Source organism: Bidens hawaiensis, unplaced genomic scaffold, assembly GCF_021521415.1.
Source record: "Bidens hawaiensis isolate Kalapana, Puna unplaced genomic scaffold, B.hawaiensis_p1.1 tig00025587_1, whole genome shotgun sequence".
NCBI lineage: Eukaryota > Viridiplantae > Streptophyta > Magnoliopsida > Asterales > Asteraceae > Bidens > Bidens hawaiensis.
Window position 1 is genome coordinate 52,761 of NW_027494093.1, and position 27,781 is coordinate 80,541.

General features: G+C 42.0%; 1 protein-coding gene across 1 annotated transcript; it reads right to left on the reverse strand.

Annotated features, from left to right (window-relative positions):
* LOC143571828 (oligopeptide transporter 3-like) lies at positions 1–24,138 on the reverse strand. The gene is made up of 6 exons (XM_077057151.1): positions 23,627–24,138; positions 22,825–22,922; positions 4,672–5,241; positions 2,643–2,898; positions 2,318–2,500; positions 1–726 (listed from the first exon to the last, which is right to left on the reverse strand). Exons 1-6 carry the CDS (start codon positions 24,101–24,103, stop codon positions 112–114), a joined length of 2,199 nt encoding a protein of 732 aa, XP_076913266.1. The 5' UTR covers positions 24,104–24,138; the 3' UTR covers positions 1–111.
* Between the last annotated feature and the right edge of the window lie 3,643 nt (positions 24,139–27,781).

A 27,781-nucleotide genomic window follows, 5' to 3' on the forward strand; every position in this document is an offset into this window, starting at 1 on the left:
CAAAACACAAACAAATCAAAGTCTACACAACCAATTTACATCAACCAATTAGCCCAAACTTGCTTTCTACAAACATGTTTGTCCCCCTTATTTCATTCCCTATAGCCACCCCTAAAAAACCGGGCACCCGGTCACATTAATCCCGGGGGCAGTCGGGCAAGTTGCCAAAGGACAATGATCCTTTTGTGCACCCCACCACTTCAAATCAACACCCTCATTTTGCAAAGCAAAAAACAATAACACCCCCATGAATGCGGTCCCCGCATCAAGCGCAGCCGACAAGACATAATTGTACTTCTGCCACCATTGTTTACGATATTTAAATACAAAATAGTTAAATATCATTCCGGTTACTAGCCAGCTGGCAATGTTTGTTGGCGTTGCAGGTGGCATTCCTGCAAACCCGTATGATATAACGGGTATGTTAATCAACGGAATCCATTTCTTTTCGGGGTAGATTTTGCTCATTATCCATACTGGTATGGGCAAAAGTGCTCCGATCAGGAATAACCATACGAGGTTTCTATATAAACCATTGGGACCGAATAATCTTTCGGGCCCGATGAGTCCCCATATGACAGACGCATCGAATGTGACCTTGAATTTGGGACATGTCCATGGGCCATCATCATGAAGTCCGTCAATGTTGCATAGGTCTTCGATATTTTCCAACATCCACCATGATACCGCGAGGTTTACTGTCCCGGCAACGAGGGTTCCTACCAACTGTCAATTATAGTTAGGGTTGTTAAATGGGTCGTGTTTACATGTTGACAAGTTGAAGTAGACACAGGCAAGAAAATTTGACATGAACTTGAACATGGTAAACAGTTCAGACACATGAACCCGACCTGAAATTAGTTTTTGCGGGTTGACACGAACACAACCCGCTCAACCCCAAATTTCTTTTCTTTTTCTTTTGCATATTAATATTCTACAATTACAAATTTACACCAAAATATAGAAATGTGTATAACTATATATAATATAATATAATCATATTTAGATTTTTGACTTTAAAAACTGGTGTTGATTAGTGATTACTCTTTATATTCTAAATTTGGATATAAATTACCCGAAAACGGGAATTTTGACACGAACTTGAACGTGAAAAAGGTTTAGACACATGAATCACAACATGGGGGTGAGTTTTTGCATGTTGACACAAAAATGATCAATTTAAGCTTAATTTTTATGGGGGAAGTTAACGTACAAATTAAATGAACGTGCTAATTGTGAGAATCAAGTAGAGTAATTATATATAAGTAGAGTAATTACGTAATTACTCTAAGATGTAATTACGTAATTACTCTATTTGTATATATAATTGTTCTACTTGATTCTCACAATTAGTTAATATAGTTTGTATTTGATTCAAACCCTAATTTTTATTGCTTACAAATAGTTGTCCTAAAATGGCATATTTACAAAAAAAATATTGAAATGTATATAAAAAATGTTTTTAATCTATAAGATATGTTTAATTTGTCTTATATCTTCTAGATTTGGGTAGAAAGTACCTAATCAGTTTTTTTTTTGAACGGCCAACTTAGTAACGCCGGGTATCCCGTACGCGGCCCCCATAACATATTATACATTAGAAAAAAATAAGCATACAACTAAATGGGTTAAACCTGTGAAGATGCTAGGTCGAGCCTAGGGGTGTTCATCGGATCAGATAACGGATTATTCGGATTTGAAAATTTTTGGACCCTATCCGAAATCCGATCCGATCTGATCCGAATTAGGAATATTCCTTTCCGATCCGAATCTATCCGAATTCAATTTGGATCGGATTAGGATAATATCCGAATAATCCGAAATTATCCGAAATAAACCTAAAAAAATCTCCGATTCTTTTGTTCCTAACACTTAATAGTTTAGAATCACAATCAACATACAAGCCGGAAAATACGAATTACTTTTAACACAAATTTAAAGTTTAAACTTCAAATAATAGTCTAATAAATATACCAAACCGGAAAATATCACTAAAACATGTTTTTTAATCGGATTAAACGGATATCCGAATAATCCGAACAATCCGATTTTTTTAAAATTCCAAATCCGAATCCGAATTAGTTATTCGGATCGGTTTATTTGGGTTTCGGTTGCGGTTCAGAATTTTTTCGGATTTCGGATTTCTTGAACACCCCTAGAAACGAGCCACACATGACCCGTTTAACTAAGGTTCAACTCGAACCCTTTTAAACTAAACTTAAACTTGATAATTTCATGTTAAGTTTGTTTCATGTCAAAAATTTGCACCCATAAATTTGTTGGCGATGTTAGGTCGTAGCAACAAAACAAATCAAACCTGTGCTGTGAACATGCATCGAGGCGGGATCTTCATGTAGTGCCCAAGCTTAAGATCAGCCAAGAAAGAAAGAGCATGAACTGTACTGATTCGCCCATAGATCTTGAAAAGCAAGTTAGCAATGGGTTTTCCCGGCAAAATATACCCAAATATGAATTGTGCTATGATGTCATATCCAGGTTGCTGTATCACATAATATATTGAGTTATTGATGTTGTTTTTATTATTCATTGCTATAATTAGAATAAATGATTTGATTAAATTCCGTTTGTAATTATTCTCATTGTACCCCTACATATAGTTGATCAATAATATAAAATAAAACCTGGTTAGTAGTAGCTTGAATGACACCAATCGGGAGAGTGACAATGAATGCAAGGGCAAACGCGAACAGAAAGCCCCACCATGGAAGTTGCACATCTTCTTTGTAGACGAAACACATGAGTAGTGATAACGCGATGCTTCCAAACAGTAAAACCAGATACCACCATTGTGGTACCTGTTTGTAACTCTTCATTAGTTTTGCATGAATGTCGAGTTTTGCATTTTGAATTGCTGATTTACTCTGCTTCCATATATCCCTAACATAATCACAGATTTAAATTAACAAAAACTACTAATTTATTCAACTTTTAACAAATAGCATTTGTGATTTGAAATTATTTTTAAAATGGGTAGTTTTGATAAGGCGATTACTTGGGGTGTTATATTAGTGCAATTTCATGTAATAGTAACTAAGTTTTAAAAGTGTTTCAATTAGGTCACTCAACTTTAAAAAATGTTCTAATTAGGTCACTCAACTTTCATATTTTATTAAACTAAAGGTTTTAACATGTTTTTTTAGCGTTTTTCTTTTTGTTTCACATAGGAAATCTTTTTATCTTTTCTTTTTATGTTGACGTTGAGTGGTGTGTGGATTTTATTTTTTATTTTTGAATTTTAATATAATTAATGTTTTTAAAATTTTTAAAAATATAACTACATATATTGCAAATTCTGACCTCCACATCTTATCCTCCATTTCTTTCTTAACGCACAAAAAAATCGGTGAGACTCGATTTGAAGATTTAGTGACCCGATTTGAGAAAAAAAATAAATGAGTGACATAATTGAAACACTTTTGAAAGTTGGTTATTATCCTATGAGATATTCCCTATATTAAAATATGGTATAATTCATTTTTTATTTGAATTTCATTTTAGAAAGACATAAAACTAATAAGATTGGGTACTAAGATTTTAAAGTTACAAGTATGGGTTTTAAGGTTTCAAATTTGTAACAATGTTATGTACCAACTTTAAATTATGTCAAAAGTTAACATAATTTGCGTCAACTTACCGTCATAACGCACAGGTTTACCATGCGTAGGCTTCAACGCTCGGGTTTCACCAACGTATAATTTGTATCGACCGAATAAACAACATTTTTAAATATTTTATTTTTTTCGTATGTTAATCCTTTTATATGTCAATTCAACAAATCAATATTTTGGGTTTTCTTAAGTTACCTTTACGAACGTAATCAATACCACCGAATATGCATCAACTCGACGTCGCAACACAACTCCCGCTTTTACCGACTGAATAAATATTGTCATAAAATATGGTGTTTTTAATGTTATATGAGCGCCGCTGATTTCCTTTTTTTGGTTTTTTTTGTTTTAAATATATTAATTTGATAAATTTATTTTTTAGGTTTAGTTATGGTACCATAACGAATGCAGTTAATATAAACTGAATTCACGTTGACTCGTAATGCATGAGTTTTACTGACCGAATTTGCCGTGCAACGCACCGGTAAATCACTAGTTGTCATACTAATCAGATCGTGAAATTCCAAAACACAAATATGCCAAAGATTTTAGTGAGAATGTGTAATGACAATAATGCCCTGAGCTTTTTTGCACTTTATGTTAACATTTAACGGAAGTTAAAGTTAGTATGTAACATTGTTACAAAATTAAAACCTTAGGACATATAAATGTGAATTTTTAACCTTAGTACCCAATCTTGTTACTTTAGATAGACATCAGAGACCAAGAACGTAATTGTGTCTTATAGAAATGGATAATTTTAAATTTTGAAATTCTTTGTGTTCAGTTAAATTAATTTTGTTGTCCACGGTTCTTAATTTTGTTGTCCACGGTTCGATATAGGTCTTAAATACCACTTGGTATTCAACAAAATTTATATCGAAACATGGTAAGAAAAAGGAAACAAACAAATTTGTGTCTCTAATTTTTTTTATAATAGATGTCACATGTGATTAGAAAAAAACAAAAGTTAAATAATACCCCTATGTAAAAAAAATAAGAGAACTCGTTAAAACAAGATATGATTAGGATAATCAATTACCCGCCATTAAATAGAGCGACATGCGTGAGTGTTGCAGTGAACCTTGCGAACCCTGAACCAATTGAAAGCGCAAACAACGGGCTCAGATATAGTTTACTGTAACTCTCGTAAGCGGCCACATTCAAGTCAAACTGCGGGGTCAAAACTCGAGTGGTGTCATACTCTTGCCCAGTTCGGGTAAACAACTTGTTGGAGAATATTGGAAATCTGCGGGCATCAAATGTGTCATATTTCCAATAACAAAGGGGCACAATGATGTAGATGAACATTATGAACCCGACACCAACGTTGACTATGGAGGACCATGGTGCGACTAATGGGCTTCCATGGTAAGCTGAAATGCCGGCCCAATCAAGGGTGAAGGCCCCGACACCAAGACCGTGGTAACCCGACCCAATTTGTTGGGCGGTTATGCTGTGGGGCCAGACCCAACAAACCCATGAGAAGAAGGTCAAGATCTCGAAAAGATAGCCTGGAAATGCATAATATACGAAGCTTAAAATTAGGAAGATCATGAAAAATCGCATCCTTGTCATGCCTTGTGCTTTGGATTCCTTTTCGTGTAATGCCCTGCAAATTATGAAGTTAAAACACTTTAGCAAGTAATGATTATTTTTTGAGCTTTGAGTGTTGATTAGATGTTATAATTCAATTTTGGTTAAATGTGAATCAAACTATTATTAACAGTTTTTATTCGTTTTTAAACTAAAACTAGACCGTTAAAAAAGTAAATTATACCAAATTGTTATTACTGTAGGAAATATGACATACAAAGTCACCCGAAAGTTGAGTGACGCCACAGCTTAATGACACTACAATTTAACGCAACGCGATCATTTTCTTTGGTTTGGTGGTTACTCGCTCATAATCTCATATGTTGGATTTGATTTAAATAGTTGCTTTTTATTTTTCAAAATTCTTTTATTGTATTTGGTTAAGAGAGTTGCAACATATTTCTTATATTTTTTTTAACTGGATTTGTTTTAATTAATTACTAAAAGTTTATATACATATTTTTTATTTGATTTGGTTTACACTTTTTACTGAATTTTATTAGATAGTTAATAACTGCTAAAATTCTTCAACCCACTTATTTATATATTTCTTAAGTTTATATATAAATGATAAATTCAGAAAATGCTATATAAATGTTAAGGTGACTAACCTGGCCCGAAAAATGGGCATACGACATAAAAAGGACCATACGGCATCACTCAAGTAAACCATTACAAAACAAAATGAGCTTATTACATACGTTTAAAATGACCACCAAAGTTGACTAGAAATTTTATAGTTCAAATTGATAGATATTCAAGAACCAAAAGAAATTTACACGTTTGTTATGATTCTATTTCTGTTTAGGCCACGAACACATCGATCCTCTCTCCTTCCTTCCCTACCAATTCGTAGCCCCCTTCTCTTCTTCCTCTTCCATGGCCGAAAACTCTTCTGCAAAGTAAGACCAAACGAGAGAGTACCTTTGACATAACGGAGTATTCACTTTACTGCTTTGAAATGATCAATGGTTGTGAAGAAACGTGGATCGACTCACTGGTAGACGATCTACTTTCCTCGGGTGTGATTATACTATTTCACCGATGGTTTTCTTGGATCTGGGTTCTTCCACCTACAAAATGAACAGCACCGTCAACTTACCCCTCAGAAAGGGACAGAGGGGTCCTCTTTGGGGTAACCCTCCGGTGTGAGAATAAGTATTTGTGGGAGAAGATAATAATATCAGAGTAAGGAAATCTGGAGAGTATTTCTTAATAGCTGAATACTCTGTGTGATTGTGTTATTGGATGTAACTGTCTGATTGAATGTAATTGAATATGATTGAATGTGATATCATCCCTCTCCTTGTGGAGTTGATGCTGTATTTATAGTGCTAGGGTTTCCACTGATTGGGCTCAGCCTTGTTGGCCTCCTCCAATTGCTCTGCGCCACGTGTCTTCTGGGACACCTGGTGCTTTCTCATTGGTTATAATCACGTGGTAGCACATGGGTTATGCTGAGTTGTCCACCTTTCATTTGGCAGCTGTCAACATCAGCATATTCTTATTCCTTAAAAAGATACCTTCTGGAAGGTTGTCTGACGTGCACAATCAAGGTTGCCCTAATCCTGATTTGGATAAGGACGAGGTTGATTATGTGCATGTGTGATATGTGCCAATCCTGAGGATGCGCGAGGTCTTCTCTTTATTCTCACGCGCAGATGTTTCATGCGCAGATGTGATATGCACGAGCATGTGATATGCGCCGCGCGCTGATGCGCCACGCGCATATGTGATATATGTGAGCATATGTGATGCGCGAGCATATGTGTGCCTGGGCATATGATGCCTGAGCATGTGTGGTGCCTGGGCATATGATGCCTGAGCATGTGTGATATGCGCCATGCGCATAGGTTTTGGCTTTGTGCCTTCATAATGTCTTGATTTCAAGCCTCTTGTCCATATCTTGTGGGTTGACCCGCCTTGCTCGGTGTTGAGGCGGGTACATACCTCTTCAAGCCCCCCCAGTCTAATGTGTGTCTTGTCTCGCGCGAGCGAGGTAAGACAGATGTTAGACTAAATAGTTTGCTCTTTTAGTAGGGGTTGTCTTTTTCTTCTTATTATTCATCGTTGCGCGAAATTCTATCCTTTTAGTTGAAAACGAATCGTCCCTGTACGTGGTTGGTTGTTGCTGACGTGGGTCAGTGATGTAGACGTGTCAGACCTTTCGTGTGCTCGAGGTGCTACAGTTGCCCTTCGTGTCCCCTCACATGCTGTCAGGGACACGTGTCGCGCTCGCGTTGTTCCGTTTCTGCGAGTGGTGGCGCGTGAACTCTGGCAGCAGCTGTAAAGTTTCTTTTCGTGTCCCCTCACACAGTGTCAGGGACACGTGTCGCGCTCGCGTTGGCTTACACCTGCGAGTGGGGGCGCGTGAAGTCCGATCAGCACCAATATTTCTCTCTCCTGGGCCTATAAAATCCAGCCCTTAGAGTTTTTTTATCCTTCATCTTCTTGTTTATTCTTCTGATCTCTTTTCTTTCTTTCTTTCTATTCCGATTACTTGTCTTCTGCTTCCAGGTCTCTGTTCTTCAGATCATCCTTTGCTCGTTGTCACAGTTGTATGTCTGATAGCTCAGACAGCACAATCTCCCCCATCCATTGCCGTAGAAAATCGTTAGTAATGTCTACAATGAAGAAGACCGGCAAGGGGAAGAAGGCTGCTGAGGGCTCATCGGAGGAGGTAGGGAGGACCAAGGCCGTGAAGAGGTGGAATGAAATCCCCTGCAAATTGAGGCAGGCCGATCTTGACAGCCTCATCGCCTCTCAGGGTTTTCCCCCTCTGTTTGGCTGCATGTTGCCTGTGGCCGGGCAAACGGCGGCGGACCCGCCCACCGGCTATATATCCCTTTATAGCCACTTTTTCACCCACTGCAACCTTCGTCTCCCGATGACAAGGTTTGTGGGTGCGCTGCTTAAGTTTTATGGGATTCATATATCCCAAGTCCATCCGTTTGGACTTGTGCGCATGACTCACTTTGAGTTCATGTGCAAATCCCAGCGCGAGGAGCCCACACCTCGGCGCTTTCAGTTTTTTTACAAGCCCAAGATCCAAGATTCTTGGTTCTCATTTATTCCTCGCAGTCAGAAGGTGAAGTGCTCCACTGTTTCATTCAAGAGCCTTCATGACTGGTCTGAGAGGTTTTTCTATATAAGGGCTGGTGTGATCCCCATCCGCATGACCATGCACGCGATTTCTTCTGCGCCTGCGGATGTGGGTGTCCTCAAGAACCCAACTGGCGCCTGGGTTAAAAAGTTGACCGCTGAACCATCCCCCGCCAAGAACATTTGTGAGGAGGCGCTAGTGGGGGTTGGTATGAGCAGGAGGTGGGCGGACAGCGCGACTGAGCCCGTTATCCAAGTGGACGGCTTGTGTAAGTTAATCTCATTGCTTTACTTCTGCGCGAATATAATTCTTTTTGCTGATATCATTTGACTTGTTTTGTGCAGTCACCAAGGAGTATATCCACGCCGCATATGATGAGCATATGGAGGGTGGCTCCGTCGCGCTCGGCGCTGGGGAGGTTGGTTTCCCCGATCGCTTTGATGACATGTTCATCCCTATTGATCTGGGATTTGTCTTCGACAGCGATGCGCCTGGTAAGCCTTTGTACTTATGCATTTTCCTTTATAATACCAAATTTTGCTAACACTTCTGTTGCGTGTATTGTAGATGCGCTCGAAAACTACGAGCTGGAGCTCGCGGAAGAGGAGGAGGAGGAGGAGGCGCCCCAACTAAAGCGTAAAGCTAAGGGGAAAACTGGCGCAGGGGCCAGTAAGAAACAAAAGAAAAATGATGCCCCTGTTGTTCAGGATCCCCCTACTCAGGCGAAGGGACCTGAGAAAACCCAGGTGTTTACCACCAAGTTTTCCTTGTCCTCCCTGCCTCAAAAAGTGGGCAGACCTCCTGTCCACCTGAGGTATGGTGGCGCTACCTCCTCCCTTCGCGCGGCGGAAAAGGGAAGCGGTGTTGCGCCTTCGACAGGTATACTTTGCTTATCCTTCATGATTCTATGAGCGCGATCCTAATGAATGTTTGCTCTCTCAAATGTTTGTAGAGCCGGCGACAGCGCCACAAGATGTCGAGGCTGCGCCTGAGGTCGCTTCGAAGTCCCCTGTTTTACCCTCGAAAAAGGGTAGAATGGACTTCATGGCGATGTTTGCCTCGCGAACGGAGTTGCGCCAAGGTACGTATTGCGCTCTTTTTTTTTCTGACTTTCTTTTAGATCAAGTCATGAACCAATTCTTATTGTTGATTTTTTCATAGAAGCCGTAGCTGGCGCACAAGCTGCTGGCGGCACTCCTGGCGCCGGTGCCAGCGTCGTTGGCTCTGCTCCTGCTCCTGCAAGCGTAGAATCTCCCTCATTGGGATTACTCAGGAGCAGGAGGCCGTTTTGCGCGCCGACCTGGCGGCGTCGAGACCTCCCTCACCTCCTCCTGCGCACAGCCCTCCTCGCGAGACCGATTTTGGCTCTAGGTCTCAGGAGAAAAGGCCTGTTTTCGAGGAGGATGAGGAGTTTGAAGTTGAAGACTCCGACCGCGGTCGCGCCAGTCCTGCAGCGCCACGAGGCTTCGCGGCGGAGCCTTCTCGTGGGGCTGGCGCTGACTTTTCTGCTTCATCCCCGCAGGTATAGGTTCTTTTTTGCTCCGCTGCGCGGACTTCCATCTTAATGTGTTGACTTAGATAATTACTTTGTTTTTGCAGGAAGCCGATCATATTTACCGCCCGAGATGGACTATTACTGAAGACAACATATTTCGGTCAATGGGTGTGTGTGCGGAATTCTGGGCTCATGCTGTGCCTCCATCTGAAAGGAGGTTCCAGGAGGACCGCGCTCGCGACGACTTGCTCAACGATCATATGTTTGCTGGGTCGGCCTTCGTTGCTGCCTCCCAAGAGCTTCGCAATGATTACGTAAAAGTACGTGATGCTCTTGCGGAAGCCAAGCAAGAGGCTAAGGTGTCTGCTTGGCATCTTTCTGATGCTCGCGAGAGAGCTGAGAAGCTCCAAGCAGAGCTCAGTGAGAACAGAGCAAGTGCCAACAGCGCCTTCGTGAAGCGCGGTCATGAGCTTCAGGCTGCGCGGGAGAAGCTGCAGGCGGCGGAGGCGGAGGCGGCCAAGTACTCGCGCAGAGCGCGCGACTTGGAGCTGGAGGCGGAGGCGCGTGACCAAGCTCTTGTCCAGTCTATCACTGAAAAATCATCACTGGAGAGTGAGGTTGCGCGCCTGAAGAGGGAGCTGGCGGCCGCGCAGGCCGATAAAGATGAAGCCTTGGCGACGGCAGCGTCTAGCCAGGAAGCACTTGATGCTGCGCGGGCGGAGAAGGAAGAAGTCCTGGCGGCAGCAGCGTCCGACAAAGAGGAGCTAAAACAGACTAAGGAAACTGTTGAGTTATTAAACTCTCAGGTTCCTGCCCTCGAGACGTCTGTTGCTGGCCTCGCGCAGGATCGCCAATGGCTAATCTCACAGGGCATGACTCGTTGCGCTTTCGCGATGAAATACTCAGATGAGTTTCAGGCCCTTGTGATGGACTGCAACGCTGCCGCGCGCTTGGTGGGTCGAGCTGAAGGGTTTACGGATGGCTATGAATATGGCATGTTGAAGAAGAACCCATCCGAGTACCCTTATCAGAGCGACGCTGCCTGCGCGGAAATGGCCGCGATGGGGGAGAAGTATATGAATACTCCCATTCCCATCCTTGCGCAGGTACTTTAACTTTAATGAGATTACTTTGATTTATTTTCGAAGTATGTGTGTACTCATATTTTTCCTTATGATTTGCAGATATCCGCGCTTGCTGACCAGCCCGATCTCGTCGCGCTAAAGAAATTACTTGATGAGTGCGAAGGGGCTGGCGGCGGCAATGATGGCGCGGGGAATACTGCTCCTGCTAGCGGCTCTGGCGTGGCCAAAGGATCTGCTCCTGACACTGTCGTGATAGAACACTCCATTTTTTACGAAGAACTTGACTATGGTCAGTTTGGAGATGACGAGGAGCAGGCTGCGCCAGATGCTGAGGGCGATGATGAGGATGATGAAGAGGCTGATGTCAACGTGGAGACTTGAGAAGCCCTTCATGTTTTTTATTTTTATTTGTAGTTTGTATCTCATCTTGTAAACTTGTAAATTTCAATGCTTTGGAATGAAATTTTGTTTTTCCCTTCTTCGCATCTTGCGCATTCCCATTCATTTCTTTATATCGCATGTTTGCTTGTTGAATATAAGATATGCTTGCACGTTGGAATAAGAACAAGGTTGTAAGGAATTTATTATACTTAATCCTTGTCATATTGTAAGTGATATTTTCATATCTTGATTATGTTGACACGCGCCTTGGCGTTTTCATTATTCCTCTTTTGCGCGACGTTTTCGCGCATGGAATTATGAATTTTTTAGCCTTTACGTGTCAATATGTGTTACTCAGATATCCATTACATTTTCATGCGCGACCTCGACCTGAGACCTTAACAACTATGTTTTGGCATTTTCTTTGCCTTAGTTGTGTTTAGGTATTTTTATGGTCAGGGTGCGCAGTATGTAGGATGGATGTTGTGAGTGATTTGAGCTAAGGCTCACATTATTGGGCTAAGGCCCTGACGTTTTAGAGTTAAGACTCGTTAACGCGTTTGAGCTTGAAGCTCGCGCATGTATGTTTTACTTCGTTTTATTTCATTTTGATGTCAATACAATGTTGTCATATTGCTCAAAATTAATAAAGGGAAGTGTGAAACATGTATGCAAAAGGTAATAGAATTGGGCTAAGGCCCTGACGTTTTAGAGTTAAGACTCGTTAACGCGTTTGAGCTTAAAGCTCGCGCATGTATGTTTTACTTCGTTTTATTTCATTTTGATGTCAATACAATGTTGTCATATTGCTCAAAACTAATAAAGGGAAGTGTGAAACATGTATGCAAAAGGTAATAGAATCCACATTAAGAGAAGATAGCGCGTATCATTATTTATAATGGCTTAAAAAGCCTTGATTACAAACTTGACATTTTTACATGAAACATTTTCTAAGCTGTGCCGCGTTCCATGCGCGCGGGATCTTCTTTCCATTCAAATCTTTTAAAGCGTATGCGCCTTTTCCCAATTCTTCCGAGACTTGATAAGGTCCCTCCCAATTGGGGGACATTTTTCCCGGGGGTATCGCGCGGCTAGCTTCATTGTTTCGAAGGACAAAATCATTTTTCTTGAAGTGGCATTCTTTCACGCGCTGGTTGTAATATTTTTCCAGCTTTTTCTTGTACTTGGCTTCACTGATGATAGCCGCCTCTCTGCGCCCTTCAAGTAAGTTGAGATCCAACCGTCTTTCGCGCTCGTTATCAATCTTGCTCATCATGAGCACTCTATGGGATGGGCATCCAATTTCTGCTGGAATCATTGCCTCTGTTCCATAGGTTAGGCTGAACGGGGATTCGCCATTGCTGGTTTTGCTTAATGTCCTGTGTGCCCACAGGACATTAGGTAGCTCTTCGACCCAAGAATGGGATTCTCCCTCCAACCTTTTCTTCAGCCCATTTAACAAGCTTTGGTTCGCGCGTTCCACTTGTCCATTCCCCTGAGGGTGATAAACTGAAGTGAAAATTTGGTTGATGCGCAATTCCTTGAGCCAGCTGGATATCTTCTTGTCAGTGAATTGCCTGCCATTATCGCTCACAATTTCCATGGGCAAGCCAAAACGGCATATGATGTGGCTCCAGATAAACTGCTTCATCGCTTCGGCTGTTATTTTTGCTAGTGGCTTGGCTTCAACCCATTTTGTAAAATAATCTACTGCCACTACCAAAAATTTTACTCGCCCAGGCGCTTGCGGTAGGGGACCCACAATGTCGATTGCCCATTTGTGGAAAGGCCATGCTGAGGTTACTGGAATCAAGTTGTTCTTTGGCCGCATGGTGTTTGGCGCATAGCTCTGACATGCTTTGCATTTTTGGATCTCCTTTAGAGCGTCCAAGTACATGCCTGGCCAATAGTAACCTGCGCTCATTGCCTTGGCAACCACCATGCGCGGGCCAGCATGAATTCCACAGATTCCTTCGTGTATCTCTCTGATCACATAGCTTGCTTCCTCAGCATCTAGGCATTTCATGAGCGGTCCCAGATAAGAGCGTCGATATAATGTACCATCAAGCAGTTCATAGTTCTGCGACTTGTGTCTTATCTTCCTCGCCTGTGCGCGACTGTCCGGTACTTTTCCCTCCTTCAAGAATTCCATTATTGGAGTTATCCATGATGAAGGGGTTGTATGAGTTACAAGGACAGACTTCGCTCCCACCGATGGGTTGCTCATTACTTCTACCCTGACATCTTTGCCAAAGTGATCGAAACTGGTTGATGCCATCTTACTCAGCGCGTCGGCAGATTTGTTTTCACTGCGCGGAATATGAATGATTCTGAAGCAGTCAAATTGCTCGATGAGCTTTTTCGCCTGCTCTAGATATAGAGGCATGGTGTTCTCCTTGGCATCATAAAGGCCATTGACCTGTGCTGCTACCAAGTATGAATCAACATGGGCCTCTAGATTTTTAACTCCGAATTTTTGCGCGATGCGGAGGCCAGCCAGCAAGGCTTCATACTCAGCTTCATTGTTGGTGCTCTTGAAGTCCAACCTGATGGCGTAAGTATATTCATGATTCTCTGGATCCACCAGCTTGAGGCCTGCGCCCGACCCTTCGTTGTTTGAAGCTCCGTCAGTGAACAAACTCCAAACATTTTCTTCATCATTGGCTCGCGGAGGGTCTACCTCGCGCTGAGCCTCTTCAATTTTTTCTTCAGGGACTTCTGCAATGAAATCAGCCAAGACTTGTCCCTTTATTGCTGGACGGGTCTTATAGGCGATTGTGTGCTCACCTAATTCCAGCGCCCACTTTGTCAGCCTTCCCGAGAGCGCGGGGCGCCGCAAGACTTGCTGGATGTTGTAACCAGTCAGAACTTCAATGGGATGACCATTGAAATATCTATGAAGCTTGCGCGACGCGTGTGTTAGTGACAAAACTAACTTTTCCATGATGGAGTAGCGCGTCTCAGGATCTGTCAGCACCCGACTCACATAGTATATTGGCGTTTGGATTCCCTTGCGATCCACCAATAATACTGCGCCGATGGCGCGCTCTTCTGCTGATAGGTACAATGTCAAAGTTTCACCAGGAAGTGGAGCTGTGAGCGCGGGCAAATTTATCAAACTTTCTTTTATCTCACTGAAAGCTTGCTCGGCCTCAGGAGTCCATTTGAATTGGCTTTTCTTTAAGCAATTCCTCAATGTGTTGACAAATGGGGTAGATTTGCTTGCATGGTTCGCTAGGAACCTGTTGATTGAGACCAATCTACCATTCAGCTTCTGGACTTCTTTCATGGTGGATGGCGAGGGCATGTCAAGGATGGCCTCCACCTTCTCAGGGTTCACCTTGAAACCATCCTTGGTGACCATTACACCTAGAAATTTTCCCTCTTGTACGCCGAAAGTGCATTTGCTCGGATTGAGCTTCATGTTAACTTCCTTTAGGCGCCTAAGGGTTTCTTCGATGTCTTTGAGCATTTGTTTCTCCTCCCTGCTTTTGATCACCAAATCATCTACATAGACTTCTAGGTTTCTTCCAATCTGCTCGCTGAAAACAGCATCCATAAGTCTTTGGTAGGTGGCTCCCGCATTCTTCAAACCAAAGGGCATTTTTGTGTAACAAAAAACACCCTTGTCGGTTCTGAAGGCGGTCTTGTCCTCGTCTTGTGGTGCCATTTGAATCTAGTGATAGCCCTTGTAGGCATCCAGGAAACATTTTAGCTTGAATGGCGCCACGGAGTCCACCTTTGCGTCGATGTTTGGTAGGGGGTAACAATCTTTTGGGCACGCTTTGTTGAGGTCCTTGAAGTCAATGCACATCCTCCATGACCCGTTACTTTTCTTTACCATAACAGGATTGGCTACCCATGTCTGGTATCGTATCGGGCGGATGATGTTTGCGCGCAATAGATCCTCAACCTGCTCATTCATGGCCCTCGCCTTCTCATCCCCCATGACTCTCTTCTTTTGAGCAATTGGCTCTACAGACTTGAAGGTGTTGAGAGAATGTTGCGCCAGGTCTAGCGGAACCCCAGTCATATCAGAGTGTTGCCACGTGAAGACCGACATATATGCTGTGAGCAATCTTTTCATTCTCAACCTCGTGTCGTCTGATATCGTAGCGCCAATTGTGATTGTCTGCTCCGGGAATTTTGGGTTGAGAATCCATTCCTCTGGCGCGTTGTCTGCCATTGGAAGTTTCATCCTCCCTTCCCGCGGAGTACTTGTCACTGCGCACAAATGATCTCGGTATACAAAAGTTACACCTGTTGGTGTTGGGAACCCCAATGCGCCGTGCGCTGGCGACGGTATGGCGTTGAATTGGGCAATCGTTTCCCTACCCAAGATCATATTGTGGCAAGAAGTGGTGGGCAAGACCAAGAAGTTAACAACTTCGGCTCGCTTGTGTTTCTCATCCCCCATAGTTAGCTCAAATTGAATTTGACCTAGGGGATGAATGATTTCATTTGAAACACCAGAGATTGGTGCATTCACAATTTCAAGCCTTGCCTGGTCTGCCGGATCTAGTTTCCTGAAACATTGCTCATACATGATGTCTGATTCGCTGCCAGTGTCCACCAGGACCTTTGACACTTCATAATGAGTAATGTGTGTAGTGATGACAAGAGGACTGCTGATGGAAGGGCCTCCTCTGATTCTTGGGAAGATGACTTGTTGCTCGCGCCAATCTCCTTGGATTTGCGCGCTTCTCTTTCTTGACATTTGCCCTTGCCTTCCTCCCTCGGCTACACAGATTCTTTTGTACTTCTTGCTGGCTGAGGCTCCTGATTGTTCATTTTCTGGTCTTGAGTTTTTTACCAGGTGAGCCAGCTTGCCTGATTTCACATCCTTCTCAATTGCATCCTTCAAGTGGTGGCATGCATCAGTGTTGTGTCCTGTGGACTTGTGAAACTCACAGTACTTGCCACTGTCTGATGGTCCCTTGTAGTGTAGTGGCTTGGGGCTTTTGAATTGGACATTCTCAGTGCTTAACACCTGTGAAGGCGTTTTAGTGAGGGGAGTCCATATTCTTGGCAGAGGTCTGCTAGGATCTCTGCCGCCCTCCCTCTTGTCACCCTCCCCGCGACTACGAACGTCTTTTTGGGGCTGGGGTGAGCTTGGTTGCGCCTGCTTTTCTGCGGAAGAAAAACTGGTTGATTGCAACCTGGACCATACAGAGTTATGTTTGCCCCTTTTTTCGTTGCTGCGCGGTGACTCAGCTTGATGCGCTCTTTCTCTTACCCTATCCTGGGCAATTTGTTTTTCATTTCTCGCGAAGACTCGCGATGCTTCCATTAGTTTGGCCCAAGTGGTGGACATGCCATCTCTGCTTACGAGAGCTCGGCGGAGTTGATCACTGCGCGCGCCTTGTATAAAGGCCACGCGCAATAGTTGCTCAGTGATACCTCCGATTGCCAGAGACTCCTGATTGAAACGAGTGATGTAGTTTTCAATCGTTTCATCATTCCTGCGCACGCAGTGCATGATGTCATCAGGGTCGCGCGTGTGTCTGCGCTGCTGTACGAAGTGGGCTTGGAACTTTTCCAATAGTTCCTCGAACCCATCGATTTGCCCAGTCGGCAAGCTCTCGAACCAGACACGCGCCGCGCCCGTGAGGCAGCGAGCAAACATGTGACACCATGTTGGCATCGTCCAGCTCTCTAGGTTTCCCGTGTTGTAAAAACCTTGCAAGAAATCGTCTGGATCTGTTGTGCCGTCATATTTGCCCAAACCACTTGGCATCTTGGTTTTGTGCTGGATGAGAGCCTTCGCGATGCGCTCAGTGAACTTTGAATGTTTCACCAAGATGGCTGGTCTGTACGGTGTGGTTACGTCCACTTGCCCTCTAACTGGTGGGCTGTACGGTATGTGCAGATCTTGATCGGCTCTGGCTCCAGGCGCCATGTTCACAGGCGCGCGGAGCTGTGAGCCTCCTGCATGAGTATCTCGCGTCTTCCTCATGCTGTGCACTTCTTCATCACTGAACTCAGTGTGTGCAGTGTGAACAGAATGTCCTTCTTCCGGCGCGCGCGGCCTTTTTGTTCCATGAACAGTTTGCTTATCAAACGCTTGCCTTTGTGTTAAGTCGGCTAGCTTTTTCTGTTTGACCATCTCATTGTACTTGTCCATTAGACGCCGCTGCTCGTTTATGAGCCATTCTTTAGGATCATTTGTTTCATCTTCTGGACCCATTGGTCCTTTTTGTTTCGCGCCGGCAAGATTTTGTAACGTGAGATCGTCTGGAGGAGTTTCAGTCTGGCCGTGAGGAGTTGTGATGAAGGGACGGTTACTGGTGGTGCGCGTAGAATCACGCGGCCCCCTCAGAAACTGCTGTCCCTCATTAACATCCTCACGTTCAATATCTTCCAGAACTTGATCAACGTTATGAACGCCAGAAACCATGTTGATTTTTTTTATATATATAGATCTGATGAGATCTGATTGCCGTTGTAACAGTGGATGGCGCCAATGAAGAAACGTGGATCGACTCACTGGTAGACGATCTACTTTCCTCGGGTGTGATTATACTATTTCACCGATGGTTTTCTTGGATCTGGGTTCTTCCACCTACAAAATGAACAGCACCGTCAACTTACCCCTCAGAAAGGGACAGAGGGGTCCTCTTTGAGGTAACCCTCCGGTGTGAGAATAAGTATTTGTGGGAGAAGATAATAATATCAGAGTAAGGAAATCTGGAGAGTATTGCTTAATAGCTGAATACTCTGTGTGATTGTGTTATTGGATGTAACTGTCTGATTGAATGTAATTGAATATGATTGAATGTGATATCATCCCTCTCCTTGTGGAGTTGATGCTGTATTTATAGTGCTAGGGTTTCCACTGATTGGGCTCAGCCTTGTTGGCCTCCTCCAATTGCTCTGCGCCACGTGTCTTCTGGGACACCTGGTGCTTTCTCATTGGTTATAATCACGTGGTAGCACATGGGTTATGCTGAGTTGTCCACCTTTCATTTGGCAGCTGTCAACATCAGCATATTCTTATTCCTTAAAAAGATACCTTCTGGAAGGTTGTCTGACGTGCACAATCAAGGTTGCCCTAATCCTGATTTGGATAAGGACGAGGTTGATTATGTGCATGTGTGATATGCGCCAATCCTGAGGATGCGCGAGGTCTTCTCTTTATTCTCACGCGCAGATGTTTCATGCGCAGATGTGATATGCACGAGCATGTGATATGCGCCGCGCGCTGATGCGCCACGCGCATATGTGATATGCGTGAGCATATGTGATGCGCGAGCATATGTGTGCCTGGGCATATGATGCCTGAGCATGTGTGGTGCCTGGGCATATGATGCCTGAGCATGTGTGATATGCGCCATGCGCATAGGTTTTGGCTTTGTGCCTTCATAATGTCTTGATTTCAAGCCTCTTGTCCATATCTTGTGGGTTGACCCGCCTTGCTCGGTGTTGAGGCGGGTACATACCTCTTCAGGTTGGAGCATGTAAAAACTGGGAGACTTGATTAACCGCATAAGATAGATTAGGTCTCGTGATAGTCAAGTACTGGAGAGCTCCCACCATTGATCGATAAAGAGTTGGATCATCAAACTGTTCACCGTCCGATGTAAATGATTCCAATGGCGCAAGAGGAGTAGCAATCGGCTTAGAGTCAATCAACTCAGCACGTTTCAAAATGTCCATTGCATATTTCGATTGAGTGAGGAAGATACCGGAATCGGTATATGCTACTTCAAGGCCAAGGAAATAGTTGAGGGCTCCAAGATCCTTGGTGGCGAATTCCTTGTTGAGTCGGGATATAAAGGAACCAACATGAAGTTCATTGCTTCCCGTGAGAATAAGATCATCAACGTAGACAAGGAGATACATGATACAACCATCCCGTTGATAAATAAATACGGAGGTGTTGGCACGGCTACAGGAGAAGCCATAGGAAACAAGGAAGGAACTCAACCGATGAAACCATGCATGGGGCGCCTGTTTGAGACCGTAGATAGCCTTAGAAAACTTGCATACATGGTTGGGAAATTTGGAATCAACAAACCCCAGAGGCTGCTCCATAAATACTGTCTCGTTTAGGCTGCCGTTTAAAAACGCATTTTTTACATCAAGCTGGTGTAACTGCCAATCATTTAAAACGGCTAGAGATAAGACAATGCGAATGGTGGAAGCTTTGACAACGGGACTGAATGTGTGCGAGAAATCAAGTCCCGGAATCTGGGTAAAACCTTGAGCGACCAATCGTGCTTTGTATCGTTCAACTGAGCCATCTGAATGATACTTGATACGATAAACCCATTTTGAACCTACCACATTTGTAGATGAGGGACGAGGGACCAATGCCCATGTTTCATTTTGATGCAATGCCATTATCTCTTCATTCATGGCGTGCAGCCATTTCGGGTCTTTCATCGCGGTCTTGCAGCCACGTGGTTCTGTCACGGCTGTTAATGCAATATGTAGGGGGTGATTTGAAAGGGAAGCTAGATCCGCAAAGTGTTTGGGCTTAAATATCCCAGACTTGGATCGAGTATTCATCGTATGAGTGGAAGTTGGGTTTGTTGGTTGAGTGGAATTATTCGGCTGAGAAAATGGTGAGGAGGCAGCGGGCTCGTGATTTGGTTGAGGGTTTGACAAGTGTATTTGAGGTGGGCTTGGAGGATCGGGTAAGGGAGCGGCAGTAGTTGGGCTGAGGGATGGGCTAGGTGGTGGGTTGTTATTTAGGTGGGTAGAAGGTGTAGTGTGAGGTGGATCTGGATGAAATAAATTGCAAGGCCCAGTTTCATTAACACCAATTGAGTCAATATTAGATTTTGAAGAGATTGGAGGTTGATTTGTTGGTACAATAGGCGTAGAAGAAATTGAAAAATCATCCAAAAAAGTTGTTACCTCAGATTGAGAAATTGCATTAGTATTAACCACCCCTGTAAATGGAAAAATTTTCTCATTAAAACGAGCGTGCCGTGTAACATATATGCGAGATGTTGAAGGATCTAGACACCAATATCCTTTGTATTGAGAGCTATAACCAATAAAAATGCAAGGAAGACTTCGCGGTGCTAGCTTGTGTTTTGAGTATTCTCGCAAACACGGAAAAACTTGGCAACCAAACACCCGAAAGTTAGCAAATTGCGGCTCATGATTGAATAAAACTTGGAAATGAGACTTGTTATCCAATAAAGAAGTGGGAAGCCGATTGATAATATAAGTGGCCGATTGGAAGGCCTCCACCCGTATGAGTAATAGGGAGCGACATACCGTTGACAAAAATGACACCATGATTACCTTGATAAGGAGCGGATTGATGAAGAGAATCAAATTCAGGTGTCATATGAGCGGTTGCACCAGAATCAACGTTCCAATCTGGTGTGTTGTTGGTCACATGGCATTGAGCATGAAATGCCTTTGCAAGAGACTCATCGGGTGTGGAGTGGTTTTTAGCATACTTGTACAAGTCAGGGCACGATGTTGCATAGTGACCAGGGGCTTGGCAGATTTGGCATTTGGGTGGCCGTTTGTCAAAGAAGCGGCTACGACTCTGAGATGAGTTCCCATGATCACTGTTTGACCCCCCACGATTCTGGCCATCATGATTATTAGCACCACGATTCCGATTTGAGGAAGAGTCCCTACGGCCATGTTGAGCAGTGAAGGCCGCAGGAGGAGTGGTGTTACCGTGAATCGTTTGCATGAAGATTTCGTGGCTCTTGGCTTGAGAGACGAGGTCACGAAATAACGGAGCAGGCTTGACATTCCGAATAGACACGGAAAATTTCTCAAACGATGGACCGAGCCCACAAAGATACCAATGAAACTTGTCCATCTCGAGCACCGGTGGTCCGATAGCGGCTAGTTGGTCACAAATAGATTTAAACTTCCGACTATAATCAGAGACGGAAGAGGTACCTTTGGTAAGTTGATGAAGGGTGTCACGAAGGGAATACATGCGTTCAACGGAGGAGTTGCTAAAAGCAGATTCAAGCGCGAGCCAAATATTGCGAGCACCGGAGATACCAAGGACCTCCGAGGCAACCTCCTCGGTCAAGGAGGCATTGAGAATAATCACAGCTTTTTGATAATTGGCCTTCCAGGTATTGAAATCGGGATTGAGTATTATTTTGTTATAACTGGTTATGGTAGAGGATGGTTGCGGCAGAGATCCATCAACATGATGGAGAAGATTTTGGAAGGCAAAAATAGGGAGCATGTGATTCTTCCAAACCAAGTAATTGGTTGGGGTAAGTTTAAGTGTGACAAGATGTAGCAAGGTGCTCATGGAGAGTGACTCCGATTGAGCAGAAGAGTTTTCAGCCATGGAAGAAGAAGAAGAGAAGGGGGCTGCGAATTGGTAGGGAAGGAAGGAGAGAGGATCGATGTGTTAGGGTGATACCATGTAAAGAATATCAACCTCAATAATGAGGGATTGTATATTGATGACTATATATAATACAAGAATACATAAAACTCTCCTATAATTAAGGGAGAGTTGACAAAGTAAATAAGTAAAACAATAATTTACAAATATAAAATATCTCTTCCCAATTATACTCTAATAAAATTGATAGATATTCAAGAATCAAAAGAAATTGACACCAGTGGACAAAAATATTAGGTCCACCCCTATGATTGAACAACTTTTACAACTATATAATTACAACATATTAACTGACAATCTAGTAGAAAAAGAAAACTTTTAAGTGAACTAAAGCTAATTTAAACGAGTAAAGTGAGTAAACACAGCAATTTCCGAGACTATATTAGATTATGGCATATTATTGATTTTCTTAGATTACTATTTATACTAATAATACGTAACGGTCGGATTTAAAGTTAAATGAATGGTTTTTCAACAATCCGTGGAAACAAAACAACTCAACGTTGTTTGTAGAAAAAGAACACGAGTAAGCCAACATAAATAGTCAAAATCAGTATAGACTATTAACATCTTGTCTTAAAAAGACTTACTTGGTTATTAAACATAGTAAAAAGACACCAATTTAACTTGTTTTGATATATTGTTGACTTTAAGGTGTACCATAAACGCGCTAGTCTTGGTGAGTTGAGTGGATAGGTAATCAGAATATGACATTTGATAGCGAGTGGATGGCAGAAGAAAACCAGCGATCATTATTCCATTTTGTTTTTATCCTTATTCTCACACACAACAAACAAGACTTGCAAATTCCATGAAGTTGAAGTTGAAACGAATATATGACGCACAAATGTAATCAACTTTTTCATTATTCCAAAACATCACTCCATAACCAAAAAAGGAATAGGCCTTTTTTTTCAGAATAAATTATCAGTTAACTTTTAAAAATCAAGCCAGTTATTGAACCGTCCGACCTATAGGTCCAACTAGTTAAACCAGTTTTATCAAAACCAATCATTTTTCTAGTCAAACCGGTTTAAAAACCCAAACAACATGATAAATAATTTTAACGCTAGTAAAAATATCTTTGTTTCCAGTTCATACAGACTCAACCAAACCAGTTATGTAGCCGGTTCTCGGTCCTATTGGTAGGTCCCCTTTTCAAATCAATAATATGAAATGACACAAACCTAAACAATGAAACCTGAGCCAGGTTAGAAGGCCACCACATCTCAACCGGATCAACTAGATACCTTCTCAACATCCCGGCCCATCCATATCCTAATATCTGTCACAAAATACAACCACAATAAACATTATCTAAACCATTATTTTAAATTCTCAACTAGGAGTGCAAATAACGCAAGCCCGAGTCTCAACCAAAACTCGTTTAGTTATCAAGTCAGAACTCTAGCCTTGTATAGTTTTAAGTTTTCCCCTTTTTTAGACTTATTTGTATTAAATTAACACTTCACAACCTAGCTCGAGCCGAGCTTTGCCTAGCTCGTATAAGGTACTAAACAAGCTCAAGCCGAGCTTAGGCTCGTTTAAGGGTTTTTTCTTCAAAATATTATAAGAAGTATATAAAATAACTAATAAATAACTCACGAGTCGAACTCAGGCATTGGAAAAAGAGCACGAAACAAGCCAAGTTCAAGCTCAAACCCTCCCATATGCGGATCTACAATGAAAGCAGGGGTGTCTCGGGATACACCTGAACTTTCTTGGTAAAGTGTAAAATTACTGTAATTTTTTTCTTCTCCGTTTTATATATGATCTCCCAGGATCCAAAATATTTTTTTGGCATACCCTTGAATATTTTTTTACTAGATCCGCCTCTGAACCTCCTAAGTCAAAACGAGTTGACCTCCAACCTAGTCAAGCTTAGACTTGGCTCGGCTTGGCTCGTTTACGTTCTCAACAATTTCATTTCAATCCATAAATATAATCAAAAACTAAAACAAATTAAATTAACAAAACCAAAACATATACCTGAGTAGTAAGAACAATAATCAACCCACACACAAAGCTCAAGCTCTGCCTATAATAAGCTTTCATAACCGTAATCGCCCCGATCGAGTACGCATCACCGCCACCAGTGGACACGCCACAATTAGCAAAAACAGTTATGATCACATGCTCCTTCATATTAAACGGACCAGGGTTCAAACTAAAGCTCCAACCAAACACCTTATACTCTTTTGTCGGTAACGTGGCAGCCATGAACTTCCCGATAGGCAAAACCGCAATTTGCATGAGGATCGCGGATATTGCCAACGGCTGAGTTCGGTATATGAAGAACGTGTTTAGGAATATTAATATTATGCATGACCCTACACCGAGTGTCCATGCTCGGAATGTCATTACCGGTAGTGTCGTGTCGTCGGTTTCGGGTACTACCAACGCCACCTCCTCCACCGTGCATTCGGAGGTGGTTTGTGTGTCGTCGGTGTCATTTTTGGTGGCCATTGTTGTATTGTTTTGTTATTTAGAGAGATTGGTTTTTATAGAAGAAATTAAAAGAGTGAGAAATATTATATGTGAAGTTACCATATTGCCCTTGGCTTTAGGTATTTATATATTCCTTTTCTTATGTTACATTTAGTTTTGGGTATGATTAAATTATGAAAAAGATGGATTTTCTTTTACTCGTCAGGTATTGGACATTTTTATAAATATATGTAGTGGGAGAAAAATGTTGATGACGGTAGCGTGTTAACCAGGAGTGTTCAGTATTTGAATCATATTTAAAAAAATTGAAATTTGATTTGAATTGGGGGTTTGCATATTGGAATCAGGTCGTTGTCCAAATCAAATTTCGGGAATTTGGTTATGTTATCGAATTTGAATTAATGAATTTTGAAGTGACCTGATCTTGTCATTGGAATAGAACGTACTATATGATTTTTGTTTTTGCGTGATAAAAATGCATAAAATATTTTATTTATTATTTCAATTATCTTGTAACTTGAGTTATTTGAATAAACCTGATTTCAAGTAGAGGTGTCGCCTATGCGGAGGAGAAAGGTGACAAATGACTCGGTTTTTTTGTTTGATGTGTGCATCCGTTGTCGTCAGCCGACTACGCACTATCTTAGTAAATTATACACTAGGCAAGGGTAAAAAAGACTTTCTTGCAGTGGTGACCGGTGTCAAACAAATTAAAAATTTAATAAATAAGTTAAGATCAAAGTGGGTGGGTATGTGTTGTTACTTTCCAAAGGGTTGTGAAAATCACACGACTTAGGCCTATCTAACACACTCTCTAGCACCATTTACCAAAAAGAGCTTCCAACGTGTCCACATGGGACCCACTCACTTTCATTCCACGTGTGATTACTATGCCACGTAGACTGAGACACGTAGGACATGCATGGGCATCACCATAGTGGTTTCTTGTGGAACTCACCATGTGTGTGTGTGAAGAGCAATCATCTAGGTCAACTGAATGCAAGTAACTTTACAAGAGCAAAAAGGTGTTTGTATGTACACAAATTAGTGCTTGTGTTTTTATTAGTGGAGATTAATCTAATCAATTTACTAAAAAGGTAGTTAATTTCTGCTTTATATTATGATTATTGTGATTTTTATATATGATATTAACATACGGAAATGAAATGTAAGGTCGTTACAAACATATAATAAATGACAAAACTTCTTCGATTGATGGAAATGTAATGGTTAGTCTTCATGGTGATAAGCTCTTCTTATTTTCAACAATTCAATTGCGATATAAACTTTAAGCATGTCTGTTAATATTTTACTTTCAGCACGTCACACAGTTTTCGCTTTGAAAATTCATCGATTTGAAATTAATTAGTGATTTATGGAATATATGCGATATTATGTAGATGTTTTATTTGAAACTACGCATCACTCTTTTTTTTCACATGCTTTCAAATAATTCATTTATGTTAATCGTCTGAGATCTAATACAATTTAAATTGGATGAGCTAATGTTAGCGTCTGATTAGTAACAATAGATATTTGTGCCATCTCATATTTCTTTTTACCGTATAATAGCTTTTGCTATTTATGGGATTTACCCGGTATGCAACTTAAATTTGATCATCTTAACCCATCACAATGTTTGTAAGATGATTACTGGTTACTACAGTCAAATAATTTCAGTATACGTTTAATGAAAGAAGGAATAATAAGGAAATGATAGGGTGGTTGGTTGTCATTGTCAAATAATAGGACTTGACTAGTGTTGGACAATTTTCTTTAGCCCTACATTATTAAAGTTGATTCATCCCTTTATCTAAACATTGTAGGTCTCCAAATTTCAACTCCATACCTTAGAATAATTTTACATGATAATGTAGTTCTCAATCGGGTATACTTGTAAGATTATTTCATTTCGTGTCTCGTATAGTAAACCCAGTAGTTCAGCAACCAATGATTCACTCTGATAAGTAGTAAACCCAGTAGTTCAGCAACCAATGATCAGTGGTGTCAGTTCAATGGTGCATCAGATGTTGTTAAGGGGGCACCGATCTTCATCTTGTTTTCTGGGACATGGGGAACCAGAATATGTAGCAACCTTAAAGCTGATTACGGCTCTGCTAGGACCATTGATTTTGAACACGAACACGGAGGGCTTCACTGAATCTAGACTAGGTCGACACTCACGATCCCATACTCACGGCGTACAAAGACTATCTTTTTGGCAATCCCATATTTGGCCTTCTACCACCACCATTGCATAACTCATCCTCGACTTTTTTATGCTCATTTGAGGGAGTGTACACATTTCAACGTATCCGAGATTCGACATGCTCTGATACCACTTGTCAGAAATCAATCTCTCAGACTCTGTGTGGAGGAGGTGGGTAGAAGAGGTGTTGTCCGAGTAGCAGACTGAAAGTTATGACACGTACATGTGAAACGACAAATTCAACATTATTTTGAAACTTAATGGATAAGAAATTTGATGACTAATTCAGAGGTGCCATTTTAACGAACCAAACAAAGTTAATAGTGACTGATTCAGATATAGTCTTTTAATAGAATCATTAAAAAATTATCAAACAACCCAAAGAATTATAATTGAAATCCATCCTTTATACCACCACAAGTCACATTCCAATTTCTTTAAAACCCTTTATTCTTAATTTCCATTTGTAAGAGTTGCTTTAAACAATCTCTAATCTATTTCCCTTATCCAAATAAGTTAAAATTAAAATAACATTTAAAAAGAATAAAGTGAAACAAAAAATTCCGAATCCTTATGGGCGTAAAGGCATTACTCGGTGAAGGCCCCTTTATTTTTTAACCGAAGAAAACAAAAACCAGACTGTAGGGGTATAGTACTAAACCCGGCTTACGACCTTAATTTATTATGTTTGGCTTATTTTATTATATGGACTAATACAATATTATTGGGCTGAGGGGGTTTTGTGGAGGTAACCCTAACTGGGCTAGGCCCATTAGGGTACCATGATGGTGGCCATGAGGCTCCCTATATAAGGAGGTCTCCACCTCCTTATTAAGGGTTGTTATTCTCAATAAGAGCCACCACCATAACCATTTTTGTGTCTATAAACAAGAGATCCTCGAGATTTCTTAGCAGTCACCTCCACACCCCCAAAAACCATTGCAGATCTCAAGCTACCGGAGAAGAAGATCGAGTCGTGGTTCGTTCATCTCGAAGACCCGGGAACATCGTCATGGATCAGGTCAGATTCATTTCATGTTTCTTCATTGGCGCCATCCGTGGGACCGGCAATGAACCGCACCTCAATCTTCTCGGTTTCATGGATCAGATCTGTGTTTCTGGAGTGACGCAGGTCAGATCTGGTTCTAATTCCTTCAGATCTGATTCCGTTTGAGCAACAGTTACGTTCGATATTTTTGTTCGTCTCTCTAGATCTGCGTTCATACGCAATGGGTGTCGGATCCAGTTCTGATTTTTCAGTGTTCAATGCTGGAATAAGTTCTAGATTTATAGTCACAAAGCAAAAATTGGGTGTAAAAAAGGAATACATAGGAGAATGACAGGCTGTGCACAGCCTCAAAATAATAGCCATCAATATTATCCCTTTATGCTCCGCCGCCCTACAATCCACGCGGAAACCACTATGCGGGTCGAAAGACGAATCCATGCCGTTGGTTTTGCGCAGAAGACTCCACCGCCATGCATGT